This window comes from Sceloporus occidentalis, unplaced genomic scaffold (genome assembly GCF_023333645.1).
Source record: "Sceloporus occidentalis isolate IW3139 unplaced genomic scaffold, rSceOcc1.0.p SCAF_14, whole genome shotgun sequence".
NCBI classification, from domain to species: Eukaryota; Metazoa; Chordata; class Lepidosauria; order Squamata; family Phrynosomatidae; genus Sceloporus; species Sceloporus occidentalis.
The window spans coordinates 19,923,944-19,938,921 of record NW_028316994.1 but is presented as its reverse complement, the minus strand read 5'-3'; the positions used below and the strand labels follow the sequence as shown (position 1 = coordinate 19,938,921).

The 14,978-nt window shown below is 55.0% G+C and overlaps 3 protein-coding genes across 3 annotated transcripts; 2 read left to right on the top strand and 1 right to left on the bottom strand.

The window, feature by feature from the left end:
• The first annotated feature begins 885 nt into the window (after positions 1-885).
• Positions 886-5,091, top strand: TM4SF5 (transmembrane 4 L six family member 5). Its single transcript, XM_089480119.1, has 5 exons — positions 886-1,172; positions 2,440-2,520; positions 3,695-3,834; positions 4,181-4,373; positions 4,915-5,091. Exons 1-5 carry the CDS (start codon positions 999-1,001, stop codon positions 4,927-4,929), a joined length of 603 nt encoding a protein of 200 aa, XP_089336245.1. The 5' UTR covers positions 886-998; the 3' UTR covers positions 4,930-5,091.
• A 170-nt stretch (positions 5,092-5,261) lies between these two features.
• On the bottom strand, positions 5,262-7,369 carry VMO1 (vitelline membrane outer layer 1 homolog). The gene is given in 5 exon segments (XM_089479733.1): positions 5,262-5,366; positions 5,369-5,430; positions 5,433-5,602; positions 6,153-6,274; positions 7,184-7,369. Coding segments are annotated over 5 exon segments (615 nt in total). The 3' UTR covers positions 5,262-5,291.
• A 2,941-nt stretch (positions 7,370-10,310) lies between these two features.
• On the top strand, positions 10,311-14,453 carry GLTPD2 (glycolipid transfer protein domain containing 2). The gene is made up of 4 exons (XM_089479732.1): positions 10,311-10,329; positions 11,104-11,198; positions 11,977-12,194; positions 13,448-14,453. Exons 1-4 carry the CDS (start codon positions 10,311-10,313, stop codon positions 13,974-13,976), a joined length of 861 nt encoding a protein of 286 aa, XP_089335858.1. The 3' UTR covers positions 13,977-14,453.
• The last annotated feature ends 525 nt before the right edge of the window (positions 14,454-14,978 follow it).

The following is a 14,978-nucleotide window of genomic DNA, read 5'->3' as shown; positions in this document are numbered from 1 at the left end:
GGTGGAGAACAAATGCTGCGGGCACCTCTCATCTTCTGCAACAAAGAGCAACATCTAGCATCATGATGGACAGAGAGGACATTAATGGCCAAGACTGACCCTGCAGGGCCCTTGCCTCAGACAGAGCGTTCTGGACAGCAGCAGCTCGGGGCCTTGTTTGCTTGTAGCAGCCACTGCACCTCCCTCCAATCTTCACGCAAAGGACAGAAGGCACAAGGGAGAGTTTTGTGTCATTCACCAACACAACAGTGTAACTCTCACACCTCTTGGATCCCAAAGGAGGGGAGGGAAGGCAAGGTGGGATGCTGCTGCTTCTCCTGCTCTTCAGGACCAAGGGACCCTCTGAGAGAGAGGAGCAGGATCCTGGGAGGCAGGAGCTGGCAGGGGTCCCAGGGACCACCCAATCCAGACCTTGAGGGCAGGGCAGGGAGACACAGCTAAGCACCTGAGACCCAGGGCTGCCTAAAAACCCCTGAAGAAGGATGGCCCACAGACCCCAAGGGGACCGTTTCCCTGTTCTTCCTGAAACCTCCTTCCTTGTGAATTTCCTCTCCTGGGTTGGAACTTGTCCTCTGGAGCAGCAGAAAACAAGCTTGCTGCGTCTTTTACAAGAAGTGGCCCTTCAGGGGCCTGGAGGGTGGTTGCATTGTGGCATCTAGTTTGGCCCAATTGGACTGAGGACCGGCCAGGTAGTGTGGAGCAGGAGGGGACAGGTGGGTCTCGCACAAATCCCCCCAGGAGGTTTTGCGTGTGGGTCGCTCCCTCCAGGTGTTGCGCCTCCCTCGCAGCCATCCGAGCTGAAAGAGGAAGAGCCAGGGAGACTTGGGGGGGCAGGAAGTGTGCGCCTGTGTATGTGCGTATGTCATGGGGGGAGTGCAGCGTCTCCCCACAGAGCCCTTTGCCCGGCTTATCTGTGAATAAACAGCCAGATCAAGCGGCCCCATCAGCCGCCTTGGCACCACGGGTCCATCCTCAGTGCCTCCAGTGCCACCTCCGCCATGTGTACCGGGAAGTGCTCCCGGCTGGTGGGCCTCACCCTGGTGGTGGCCAGCCTGGCCTGCATGGTGGCCAACGTCCTCCTGATGTTCCCCAATGCCCAGCGGGAGTGGACCCCTGATGGCATCACCCTCCAGGTCTGGCTCCTGGGGGGTCTCCTCGGGGGAGGCCTGATGGTGAGTACCAGTTCCATGGAGCAGGGCCACGGCAGCAGGGAGGATGGGGGGGACGGGGGTTGGGGGCTTCCTTGAGGATGTGCAACGCCAAGGCATGAGGGAGGCAAGGGGGCTGCTCAGGCCTGGGAAGAGTTCCTCTTCAGGGGCCTAATGAGCTCAGCAAGAGGAAGCTGTTTTCTTCACAAAACACAGCTTGGCTCACTTCCATGAGACGCCTGGATTTGCTCTGAGGGATTCGCTCTGTGGCCAGTCCCCTTTTACAGACCCACGGCAGCTGGGTGGGAACTTGGGAGGGCTGGGTGATCCTGCCCTGCACACCACTCTGTCCCAGCTGGCCATAGGGTTGTTGGAAGCTCTTAGAGTAAGAAGGAACCCCGAGGGTAATCCAGTCCCTGCTATGCCCAGGTATCCATGGCTAAAGTATTCCTGAAAGGTGCTCATCCAAATGCTCCAAAAAGGAGTGTCCATCATCCTCTGAGGCAGTTTGTCCCAATGTTCCAGGAAGAACCATATAACTATAAGGTTGGAAGAGATCCCAAAGGTCATGTAGTCCAACCCACCCACCCACCCACCCAAACTTGCAGGAACACACAGCTAAAGCACTCCAGAGAAGTGGGCATCCAATGTCTCTTTAAAGACCTCCAGGGAAGGAGACTCCCTCCTTGGTCCTTTGAGCAGAGGCAGGTGGAGACCCCCACCCAGGAGCCCAGTGGATTTCTGCCCAAGGCCCCCTTCCTCAGGAGCCCCTTGACTCTCAGCCCCCCACAGTCACCCCCTCCCCACCTACAAGGAAGAGATGCCCGCCCCCTCCTTCCCTCACTCTTGACCTTTGACCTCTCTACCTGGGCCAGGAGATCACCTGCATGGGGCTTATCTGCAAGCCAGGTGACCTTTGCCCCCCCCCAGCCTTACAGGGGAAGGCGTTCCTGGGGGGACAAAGCACTGATGGATACTTTGGGGTCTGGGGGCTTCTGATCTGGGGCTTCCATGCCTGCTCCCCTTTCCCTTTGAGTGAGGAAGAGATCTGCTGCTCCTGGAAACTTGCACACATTTTTGTGCTTTGGGTCTGTTCATTTTTTTCCTGGTCGGCCTAATAAAGGTGTTGTCCCCAAAACAATGCTGGGTATTTTAAAGGCCCAAAGGGACTTGGGGGGGGGGCTTGCAATTGCAGAGTCGCCTTTTCTTTGGGGGGGTGTCTTGGGGGACAAGAAGAGAGAATGGGAAAAAACCCACCAAGGCTGGTGTTTCTCTCCCTGGTTTATCTCAGGTCCTCTGCACCGGATGCTCGGCTGTTCGGGCCGGAGGGAAGGGATGCTGCGGATACGGATGCTGCGGGAATCGGTGCCGGGTACGAATCCTGTTCTCAAGCTCTTTTCCCACAACACTCTTGAAGCCCAGAGGGGAAGTCACTGAAATATTTCATACAATCCTACAGTTGGAAGAGACTGCAAGAAGGGCCATCATGTCCAACCCCATTTTGCCATGCAGGAACTCCCAATCAAAGCACCCCCGAGAGATGGCTATCCAGGCTATTACATCAAGAACATCACATTTCAAATAGATGTCTCCTCTCAGTTACTTCATTTCAAGTTGGAATGGGTCAGCGCCGGACCCTGTGAGGATGGGACATTTTACTCATCTCACACTTCACATTTGGGGAGAACAGAAATAAAACTCCCTGCCCTTCTTCAAGAATGAGAAGAATTGTGAAAGCAATTCACAATGGGTGCGGGTGCGAGTGAAGGGCATACCCATGCATTGAAAGGGGGAGATATTTTTGCTAAGGCTTTGGAAAGTTTACCTGTTTTGGACTGCAACTCTCAGCATCCCCCAGCCAGCAAGATGATAGGATTTGTAGTCTCAAAAAGCATTATGGGATTTGTGATTCCAAAAAGCCAGGTTTGATTGTGAGTTCCTGCATGGCAGAATGGTGTTGGACTGGATCGGGTCCCTTGGGGTCTCTTGCAACTCTAGGATTCTGTGATTCTATATGGTTTCCAAGTTGAGGTTTCTCTGGTTCTCTTTTTGGGAGGCAGGGGAAGGTAGCGGAAAAATTACTTCCAACGGCCTGTTTTTAAAGTAGTGGAATAACTTGTGCAGCTTCTTTGCATATCCTCACTTAAGTCCCATTAATGGCAACTGATCTCTTCTAAGCACCAAATAAAGCACTCTGTGTATGCCCAGAAACACTCACATCTCTCTTGGCCAGAGACAGGGCTGAGCCTTGGCATTGGCAACAGGTTTGGGGGCTCACAGAAAGCAGAGCAGGAGACTCCAAATTCAAAACCTCCTTACCCCATAGAGGAGGAAGCCATGTGCTAAGATGACTGGTCCAAGGAGGAGAGCAGTTTTACCATCAGGAAAAAGGCCCTGAGTTCGAAATCAGGAGAAGAGGGGGGGACGCTTTCCAAAATATTGTAGGCAAGTGATGCATATGTATGCCATAGTACACGGTCTCTCTCTGTCTCTGTCTCTCTCTCCCTCCTTCCTTCCTTCTCTCCATCCTTCCCCTGCTACCACAGATGCTTCGCTCTGTCTTCTGTTCCGCCTTCGGGGGCCTGGGGGCCTTCTACTGCCTGGTGGTGGCCTCCACAGCCCTAACCAATGGACCCCGCTGTGAGACGCAGGACCGTAAGTGGGGGACCCCCTTCAAGGACCTCAGGTGAGAACTCAGGGGGCAAACCTGGGGGGCTTTTCCGGTGAACCTCAGCCACCCCTGAACCCTTTTGGAGGTTGGATGCCCACCTCTCAGGGATGGTTTGGCAGCGAATTTCCTGCACTGCCATTGGGGGGGGGGTCTGGAAGAGCCCTGGGGTCCCTTCCAAATGGATGACTTCATCCGTCCTCCTCCCAGACCCTTGTCCTGCATCCTCTAGCTTCTGGATACGGGGTTCAACAGGACCCCTCTCTTCTATGCCCCCACCCCAATGACACCAGAGGAGCCCTGGAGGTGCCCATCTGCCCCATGCTCCACTGTGTGCATGTGTGTTTCTCCCTCTGACCCACAGCCAGAGCTATCTCTACAACCAGACCATATGGGACCAGTGCGTGGCCCCTCCGAACGTGGTCCTATGGCACATCGTCCTCTTCTCCATCCTGCTGGGCCTGGGTCTCCTGGAGCTGGTGCTGTGTGGGGTGCAGGTGGTCAATGGCCTCCTGGGGACCCTGTGTGGGGATTGCCGGAAGGGGGCCGACCGGGAGGTAAGGGGGCGGCTGGGGGAACCCCCTGGGATGGGGGACAGAGTGGATGGGAAGCCCTGATGCGCTGGAGCAAGGGGACCTTAGCATCTGGGGAGGCAGACAGTCAGGCAGACTGTTGGAGGGGGGGGGGTCCGTAGCCTTCTTTCCACTGCCCCCCCCCCCCCCCGCCAGGTTTGATAGCTCTGCTTTGGGGCCCAGACCCTCTGGACCTAGCCAGGGAAAAGCCTGAGGGGAAATCATCTTTGGGGGCTGAGTCTGCCTGCTGGGAGAGCCAAAGAGGGGCAGCGGAAGGAGAAATGGAGAAGGCCTTGCAGCATAACATCCAAGCAGAAAAATACTCCAGAGCAGCAAGGAAAAGGTCAAATTAAATAAATGCAGCTTCTGCAGTCCTGTAACTGGACTAAAGCTGCGGGCAAACACTGCAAATGCCTTTGGCCAAAAAAGGTTCTGTTGGTGAACATCCAGCTGCTCAGCTGTTGGCAGAGGCCACCCTCTTTTCTGTCCACACACGCTGACCCATTGCCCCTGGCTTCCCTGGCAGGGCGAAGGGCTGTGAGGCCGCGAGGGATCCGGCATTGGAGCTGCTGCTCCTCTTCCTCCACGCAGAGACCCCCAAACACTCCTCTGGAGACGCCTCGCCTCGGCCCCCTTTCCACCTCTCTGTTGCCAAAGGCGGCTCTGTCTCGGACAGACCAGGAATAAAAGCGTTCTTCATCCACTGTGGCCCATTCACTGCCAGATTAGAAGGGGAGGGTCTCTCATGGGGAGGGCACACAGTTTTTGGAGCAAAGCAGAAGATTCTGGGAATGCAGGGGATGCTCCTTCTTTCTCTGCTGGGCCTGAAGGGTAGACTGCACCTGAGTATGGAGGCTCCATTTGGCTGTGAGAGTTCATAATGCCAGTTTGGCGTGGGGCATCTCAGCGGCTGCAGCAGAGGAACCGGGCATCATTGAGGGCAGTGTCGTCCCTCAGAGTTCCACCGGGGGGGGGGGGGGCTCCTGTTTCATCTGGATCCCACACAGGCCCTTCTCGCAAGGGGGGCTCCATGCCCCATACCCCCCCAGGTCAGGCCGTGGCCCTCCAGGGTCTCCCCACCCGAACAGGCGAAGCGGATGTTGGTGGCTCCCACGTTGTCCTGGGGGCCGCTCCGGACTGGCTGGACTCGCAGGGAGAAGCGCTCCAGGTAGCCACCAGGGGGGCACCAGGCAACCTCCGACCAGAGCCCCCACCTGGGCAAAGAGAGAGAAAGAGCACGTCAGGATGCCAGCCCCATGGAGCTGTGGGTGGGCAAGGTAATTAGTGGGGGGCCCATTCTGTGCCAGTTGTGGCCACTAGTTTGCTCCCACTCCGCAGCCATTTGGCCCTGCAAGAGTAGAGACTTTTTCAGGCTTTCTGCTTCAGCTTTCCCTGCCTCCTTCAAACAGGAAGCTTTTGCCCCAAGGCACAGTGGCCCCCAAAGCCCCCATTAGCCCTTCTCACTAGTCCTGCTGTCCGTGGTGGATTTTATGTCAGTGAGGGGATGACGCTGCTGTGGGTTTAGACTGATCCCACAGGGGTCTTTTAAAGTTTGGTCTAAAACCCAGACCGCAGCCACTGTCCCTCTGATGGAGGAGACCCGAGGCACCACTTCCAGACATGGGCGGGGGGACAACTGCACTTTACTGTGCCCAGGAGTATGTGCGCACATGGTCCAGACCCCACCACAAACCAGGTCTGCCAAAAGACAGGAGATGCACCCCACACCTGCCCACCCCCAACCACAGAGAGCCAAAGGATCACCGTCCGCTCTGCGACTCCACGGCATGGGCCTCACGCTTGTCTCCATGACCGCCACGCGTGCAGAGGAGCCGGACTCCATTCAGCCCCAAGTCGTCTTTGGCAGCCCCCTGATAGGATTCCACCTGAGAAGAAAGAAAGAAAGAAAGTAAGAAAGTGCAGAGGGAGGATTTGCTGAAAGGGCACCCCTCCCCCCTTTAGTGGCTCCTTCCCAAAAAGTGTCCCTGGAGCCCCAGCCCCCAAGGCTATCCACAGAGGGCACTCCGGAACCCCTCACATGGACTCCAGATGTGTGGGTCCAGCCATGGCTACCACCCAGGCCAGACCAAGGGACTGCTGGGCTACCTAAAGGGATTCCTCCCTGAAGAAAGTCCCTTTGGAGACTGTCCATCCCAGAATCCCTGGCCACAGTCCTGGAAAAGAGAATGCCCCTAGACGCCAGTTTCCTTGGGTGCCCCGATGCCTCCCTCTTGTTCTCCTTGTTGTGAGCCTCTCAATTGCTTCTGACTTAATGACGATCCCAAGGTGAACCTCCATCAGGGTTTCCTTGGCCAGCTGTTGCCTTCCTCTGCGCTGAGAGAGAGTGCCACTTGCACGCCATCAACCGGGGGTTTCCATGGCCGATCAGGGATCCAAACCCTGTTCTCCCAGAGGAGCCCTAGTCCAGCCCCCAAACCACGAAGCCATGCTGGCTATCTCCCCACTTATTGTGTCAGGAAATATTGAGAGGGCAAGAAAGACCCCTCCTCTTATTCTCAGGGGTGCCACTCCAAACAACCAATCTGAGAGCCAGAGGAGAGGAAGAAAGTGAGTTGGCATGGGGCCTTGCTTTGATTCCTCCCCATGGCTGGATTAGCAGGTCCAGGCAAAACCCCTTCCCCATTTTGAATTCAGTGGGTAAAAAAAGGGCTCCCCTGCAGCCGGTGGGCTACATCGGGGTGGAAACGCCACTCACCCTGGCAGTGCCCCTTTCTGATAGGTTCAGGGCTGTAACCCTTCTTGGTGAGTTCCCAGACTACCGGAGATCATGTGACCTTGATGCTGAACTCAGTGGTGTATGTCCCTTGAGGGCACATCTCCTGCCAGGCCCAGATGCCCCAGGGACCCCCGTTGGGCACCCCAATGATGGAGGCGTAGTCCAGGGTGCCCCTTCTGTCTGCCAGGGACCTCGAGAGCAAGAGCACCACAAAGGCCAGGCTTCTGCACCCCAACATGCCCATTGCAGCCGCCAGTAGCCACGTAATGCCAAAGGCTCTAAGATGTGGCCAGATTTATACCCCATGCCCAGGAACCTGACCCACAAGTGCTCACCCATAGCACCCACCCATCTGTGCTGGCACAACACCAGGGCAGGTTTGGCCAGTTGGTATTAGTTTAGAATAAAAGGGTCCAGGAAAGCGGACCGCCCTCTAATCTGCCCCGCTGGCCAGAAAAAGGGCACAAATGGGCATTTTGTTGGCAAGTCCAACCAGCCAAGCTGTTCCTCCTACAAGGGATGTTGCAACCCGTCTCACCTGCAAAAACATCACACACACACTCACACCTTTTCCTAGACTGAGCTCCTGATTTGCATCTCTCATTGGAAGAAGGAGACATAATTGGATTACTGGTTTTGGATTTTGAGCCAATCAGAGAAAAGAGAACTTGTATTTTTGGGTCAGGAATAGATAATGTGAAGAAATAACCTTGAGAGGAGGAGGAGGAGGAGGAGGAGGAGGAGGCCCTTATGCAAAGGAGAGCTAAAAAGAGGCATTCAAAACAAAAGAGCCCCAGAGCTCCGGAAGGCTAACAAAAGCCACACTTTGTTTCCCCTTGAGCACATCCCAGCCTCCCCAGCCCCCCCCCCCCATGTGCAGATACACCTACAAATGCCACCTCACACTCCATGCATCCAAAGAAGAGGGCTGCCATCAGTGCCCACTTTAAGGCAAAGGTGGCAGCCCTTTTCAGCCAAAAGGCTACATAAAGTTTTAGAGAAGGGACTTGGAAGGGGCCTTGGGAGGTTGCTTTTCAGAGGCCAGAGGTAGAAGGGAACATATTTAAGTGGGCTGTTGAACTGTGGAACTCACTGCCACAATAGATAGTATCAGCTGCCAACCTGGATGGCTTTGAAAAGGGGATAGGAGGAATGTATGGAAGAGGATGCTATCCCAGTCCGAGTGTGCCTCTGAGTGTCAGAGCATGGGACAAAGAGTGCCGATGCCCCCTGTCCTGCATGTGGGGCTCCCCTTGGGGGCAATGGCTTGGCCATGGGAAGATGGGAGGGCAGAATCCTAGGCTGGGGAGGCCTTCTTTGGTCCGTTCCTACATGGCTCTTCTTTAAGCCTCTTCCTCCCCGGCAAATGAGCAAAAGTCACACAAAGAGGACAGCTGATGTTTCCTGGGTCAGTTTTGGGCAAAGAGGCATGGCGCCAGCTGCGTCCCAGTTCTCTGGTGTAAAAGACCACTAGATGACCATGGGCAGACTACACTCTCTCAGCCCAGAGGGAGCCATGATGGCAAAGCCATTATGGAGAAGTCTCACCCCTTGAAGGGCTGCCAAAAATTGGAGTCAACCTGGATGCCCACAACAACAGGGAGAAACCCATGTGGGTCCAGGGGCAGAATCTGGCCGCCTCAGGGAGAAGGTGGGCACCAGTGAGCCTTGGAGTGGCCATTCCGAGAAGCTGCAGTTCTCTCATAGCGCCAGCCTTGGCCACCCAACCACTCGCTTGCTGCTGCCTTGGCAAATGCAGGTGCCTCTCGTTGCCTCTGCTGGGCAAGGCCACCGACCCCAGAAGGCAGAAGAGCCCCCAGGCCCTGTTTTCCCTCCAGGGAACCCCCTCCCCTTAAAACTGTCCTCAGCTTCATGCCTGTCTGTTTCTGGTTGGACTGCACCTCCCATCCTTCCTCAGTCCGTTGGCTATGCTGTCAAGTAATCTGCTGGGAGCTGCAGTCCAGGGGCATCTAAAGGGTGGCATGTTCCCCACTACTCCCCCCCCCCCAGGGCTAGAGTCCTTCTCTGGGGCCAAAGGTCCCTCTGGCCAGTCAATCATTAACTTCCTCACCTGCAGCCATCCCTTGTCACACAAAGAAGGGGACCCAGAGGGAGGGGAGGGCGGTCACTCTGCCTTGCTTTGCACAAGGTTGCCTCAAGTTCTGCCCAAATGGGGTGAGGGCAATGGGAGGTGCAGGCCAATGACAAGTCTGTCTTTTGGGGGGTTGCAAATTGGCTAAAGGCAGAGAGAAAGAAAGCTGTGGAAGTTTTCCTCCTCCTCTTCTGCCTCCACTGGATGGGGAACAAGGGGGTGGTCAGGGCTCCCCTCTGGGGTCCTTCATCCAGGATAGAAACCTTTAATCAGCCAGATGTGGGTCCCCCCCAGAGAGGTACTGGGGCTTAGACTGCCCTCCTTCTGGGCTGGGTCACCACAAAGAAGTCACACACCGCCAGCACCGGAAGGAAAGGTACTCTGAACATGTTCAGAGTACATGTTATTTCTAGCAATTCCATACACTCTGCAGCAGCTCTGTGGCATCTGAAAGGCACTGAAGGGCAAAGAGGCCTCAACCCAGTCCATTCCACTCTGGTAAACTGCCATGCTAACACACTCTGCACAAGCTCAGAAGCAGTCTGTTCTTTGCAACACTAGTCTCCCCTGTGTCCCAGAAGTGGAGGAAATACATTATGCAGGGGCTTCTTTGCTGTGGCGCCCTGGCTGTGCAATGCCCTCGCCTTGGAGGCCTGCTTGGCACAGACATTGGCATCATTCCAGTGCCAAGCTAAAACTTGGCCCTACAGCCACGTTTTTTGGTGACCGCGCCTCGACTCTGACCTAATGAGATTGAGGGCTGCTTTTTCTCTGTTGGAGAGATCTTCCCAACTCAAAGTAACTACAAAGCAGTTCACTTTATAATCGCTTTGTGTTCCTTTAATGTGAATACTAGGAAGATCTCTCCATGCAGAATGACACAGACCCATCTTTGGACCTCCCAAAGGGGGTTTAGGTGGGGATGCTCTTGCAGCAGAGACCCCTTCCCCCAATTCTTTATACACGCACACGTATGCAGAGGAAGCCTCTCTGTCCTTCCCTCCCTCCCTCCTGTGTCCCTGATAAGGGCTCCTTATCTCCCAGCTGAGCAGAGCCTCCTGGGTCGGGTCAGGGTGCAAGGGGCTGAGCCCAGATGGCGACCAAAGCCCCGGGTGCGGACAAGCGGGTGGGCATGGGTGCTCCTGGGCGGGCTCCTCCACGCCTCTGCTGCCGCCTGCTCTTCCTCCTTCCGTTGGGGGTCTTCCTCCTCCTCCTTTCCTTCTCCAGTCTGCGCCTCCGTAAGTTGTGTGGTTGGGGTCAAGGGTGGAGGTGTTCTTCCTTGCACATGTCATGCATAAGGGCACACACATCAGCACCAGGGGCATTCCCCCATGACCCTTCCTCACATATATCCACCATGTGGAAATGTGCCAAAGCCCCTCAGCCCTCCATCAGCCGCCCTCCAGGGCCTGAGCCCACCTTCACTGCCATCACTGGACAATGACAGCTTCAGGGCCACATAGGGCTCCTTCAGGCAGAGGCAACCCTTCCTATGGGGAGCCCCTCACCCTTCTTATTGGGACATTAAACCAAATAGCTCCTCGTGTCTGATGGAGCCCTGTGTGGCCCAGAAGCTGGCACCCTCATTTAGGATGGCAGGTTCCTCATAAGCCCTGAGTGGCATGGAGTAAGGTCCAGCAGCCCCATTGATGATGCTTCAGTGGGGCCAAGGCATGGGGCCACCTGCGTGGGGCGGGGGCCTAAAGGAAACTATTAAAAAAACCAATGTTGTTCATTTTTGTTTGAAATGTTCATGGGGGGGAGGCTGCAGGAAAAAAAAGGCATCATCCAGATAGGTTTTGTTTTCTTTTGCTGGGGGGGGGGGTGTTCCTGTCCAACCTGCTTGGCCTGGGGACCCTGACCACCTTCCCTTCCCTGCCCCACAGCAGAGCTCCCTCTGTCCGCCTGCGTCTGGGGGGGACGGCCTTGCCATGGGTCTGGGGAGAGACCACTGTCGCCCAGCCAAGAAGGCAAGGAGAAGGTAAGAGGCTCATGCATCAACTCTACACTCCAACACTTCTTAGAGGAAAGCTGGGGCTCAGGTGGCCAAGCAACACCAGAGTGGTCAAGATGGCAAGCTTTACTCACGAGGAATAATATGGAACTAAGAGAGGCTGCAGCCGTTGCTTTTGCCTGAGCTGACTGGGAAGGGCAGGGTTTTTCCTCTCCTCTTTCATCAGCTGAATTACTGGAGCGCAAACAACGCTTGCACTTTAAACTGCATGAATTTAAGGCTGCATCCACATTGGAGAAATAACCCTGTTTGGCACAGCTTTTCAGCATCTTGGCTCAAGGCTATGGAATTCTGGGAATTGGAGTTTGTTCTGGCCTGGTCTGCTCTGGACCCTACAACATACTCCAGCTCCCAGAATTCCACAGCCTTGAGCCAGAAAGTGTTAAAGCGCTGCTAAACTAGGCTATTTCTCCAGTGTGGATGCAGCCTGGATTTCATTCTTTTTCTCTTTTCAAATGGATTTGGTCAAGATGGCAAACTTTATGCATGAGGAACAATGGGGAACTAAGAGAGGACAACTACAAATCCCAGGACTCCATAGCATGGAGCCATGGTGGTTAAAATCAGAGGCATCATTCCGCTGTTGCTGCAGAGGGAAAAAGGGCCCTGGGAGTGGGATTGCCACTGAAGCTGGATTAAGGAGAGGGAGGGAACAAAGGGGAATTGGGAGGACTACCTAATAACTTCAGCCCTGGCTCAGTCTGCACAGACTGGTCACTCCTTGCTTCTCCTCCTCTCCTCTTAGCTGCTGCTGCTGCTGTCTGTGCCACCCTCCACAAAGGTACAAGATGCCTCCACAAAGGTTCAGGAAGCCCCCTCCTTGCAGACCGTTTGCACCCAGACCTCCCAGGGCACCACCGGGTTTCGCATCCAGGACATGCTGAGAGCCTTCACGGCCAGCATCACTCCCAGCAGGGAAGTCCTCCTCTGGGAATACCTCCAGGGCTGGAAAGAGCTGATCAGGTGAGTGAGAGAGACCCATGGCCTCTGAAGCACATCTGGCACACCAGGACTCATGGCTTTCCCACTGGCTTATAAACTCCTGGGATGGCAAACGGCAAGAGTAGCTGGTGTTCCAGATGCTGCCTGGCCTCCTCCCATCCTTCCCCAGTCTCCCCCCCACACACACACACACAAAGGCCAGGTGTTTGTCCATCCAAAGTGACCTTTATTTCTGCTTACAGAAGTTGCACTGCCTCTGAGTACTGTATTGCATTCACCGCCATGAGGAGCTCAGGCCACGGGTGGGAATCATGCAGCCTCTTGGGTGCATAGAGGCCTTTGTGGGGGAGGCACTGTGAACCTCACCCCCTCCGTACCTCCAATTCACTGCGACACACATGGACCATGGCAGAGTTTCCCCCAGTCCTTTTTGGTTTACGAAAAAAACCCACTTAATTGGGGCAGATTAGGGTTTATTTATTTAGAATATTTATATGGCTTACAAATTGTTAGCTAGACATTTCCTTGCCCTCAGCCTTACAATCTAAAAAGACAAGACACCAAAGGAGAAGGGAATGTCAGTGGGGAAAGGAGGGAAAGTCCAGCAGATCAACTCTTGCCCTGAGCCTGGACCAAGGCAGATGGACCGGAGGGAGGGCTCTCCTTCTTCCTTTAGGCCAGGCCCAATGGAGCTGGCCTGCCCTTCTCACCCTCTGGATGAGGATAAACAAAAGTTGAGTTGATGGCAGTTAAAAACAACAATGCTGGATACCAGTGGCATAAGATAAGCAAATCACTTCTAAACTCACATCGTGACACAACACTGCATAATTGCAATGTGAAATGTGATATGCATCAATATGTGCTCTGCATTCTGCCATTGTATGCTCTTTAGTAGGGCCCAGGTTGTTAGATGAGAGCCATTAGATGGTGTAGTGGTTTGCATGTTGAACTATGACTCTGGAGACGAAGGTTCAAATCTCAGCTCAGCCATGAAACCCACTGGGAGACCTTGAGTGAGTCACACTCTCTCAGCCCCAAGGGAAGGCAATGGCAAACCTCCTCTTGCCAAGAAACCCTAAGTTTGCCATAAGGTCGCCACAAGTCAGAAATAACTTGTAGGCACACAACAAACAACAACAAAAGTTGTTGGACACAAGTGACCCAGGTGGGTTTCCTGGCTGTTTAAGATTCCTGCTTCAGAAGCATTTGGGGCCTCCCTGCAGACCTCTGTCCAGCAGGCCTGACCCCTGCGCCCCTCTCCTCCTTTGCAGGTTCATGGACTCGCTTGGGGCGGCCTTTGGCTTGATTTCCGGGGAGACTCAGAGCAAGATCTCCATCATGGAGAAACACCTGCAGGGCCGGCACGGGCCCCACTACCGCACCCTCCAGGGCATGGTGGGCTATGAGCTGTCCAGGGGGCTGGTGGGCTTCCACTCCTTGCCGCCCAGCCGGAATCCCTCTGGCTGCCGGACCCTGCTGCGCCTCCACCGAGCCTTGAAGTGGCTCCAGCTCTTCCTGCACAAACTGGGGGCCAGCGAAGAGGCAAACGGGGACCCTTCCCAGATGTGCGCGGATGCCTACCAGGAGGCCCTGGCCCCTTACCACAGCTGGTGGGTGCGGCAGGCGGCCGCTCTGGCCTTCCTGGCTCTGCCCTCCCGCCGGGAGCTTTACCACGTTATCTGTGCCGAGGAGGAGCACTTGGCTAAGGCTGTCCTCCTGGCCACCGTCCAGAGCATCGCCCGGGTCTACAATGTCACCCATGAGGTGTATGCCACCCATGGGATGCTGGATCTGCCCTGAACCCGGCAGAACGGCTCTTTGCGTTGGCCAAACAGCATTCTTTCCAATGGAGCAAAGCCAGGCACATCCCTTCCTTTGCAGGTTCAGCTCAGGGGACTCACTCTGGAGGAGCATCCCAGGCCCGAGACTGATGAGGGGACTGTGGAGTGACCAGCTCTTGACTGTCAGGAGTGCCAGGCCCACTTCTGTCCTGAAAAAGATAGACAATTACTTTATTGCAGGGCAGCAGCTGCAAGGTTCCCTGTTCAGGTCCAACATTTGGGAGAATGGCATCATTTTTACAGAGATAAAAAGAAGTAAACTGACTCTGCTTCTCCCTCTCCTGGTCACTTGTTGGGCGTTTTCCAATTTCCAGGGTGCTGCTGTTCTTAGCAGATGTTTTCTCCTTCAAAGAAAGCTGGGCTTGCAATGTTTATGAGTCCCCCGTGAAAAAAATGGAGTGGTGGCTTTCTGTGGGGAGACGATTAAAGGCATATATAAGGGAACTGTAATCTCCATCCATTTCATCAGTCTCAGAAATACTGCCATAGGGCCAGGTGTGAAGACATTAGGGTTCATGCACATGTGAATCCTACATGCATGGAAGAGTTGCACACACATATCACTTCTAAGGACCATGGGCCACAAAGGATGACAATGTTGGTGGCAATCTGGACTCACAACATTTTAACAAGCTCCAGAAAGTGCAAGAAAGAGGCCAGTGACCAGGGGCTGGGAAACAGATGTGAGACTGGGATTTTGACCCAGTTGGTCCTCAGCATAAGCCCTCATCTGAGTAGGGCTGCTGGGTCTTGGGGGCCTGGGGATTGTTTCGGAGGCGCTCCAGGCAGGTGGGCAGCTGGCAAGGAGGCAAACCTCAGGAAGAGCAGCATTGGGGAGGAAGAGAAAGGCTGGGCCACGGTTCACAGGAGGCGCAAGGCAAAGATGCTTAGAATCCTAGAAGAGCTGGAAGGCAGCCCCAAGAGCAATGCAGCCCAGCCCCCAGTTCACCAAAAAGCCAAG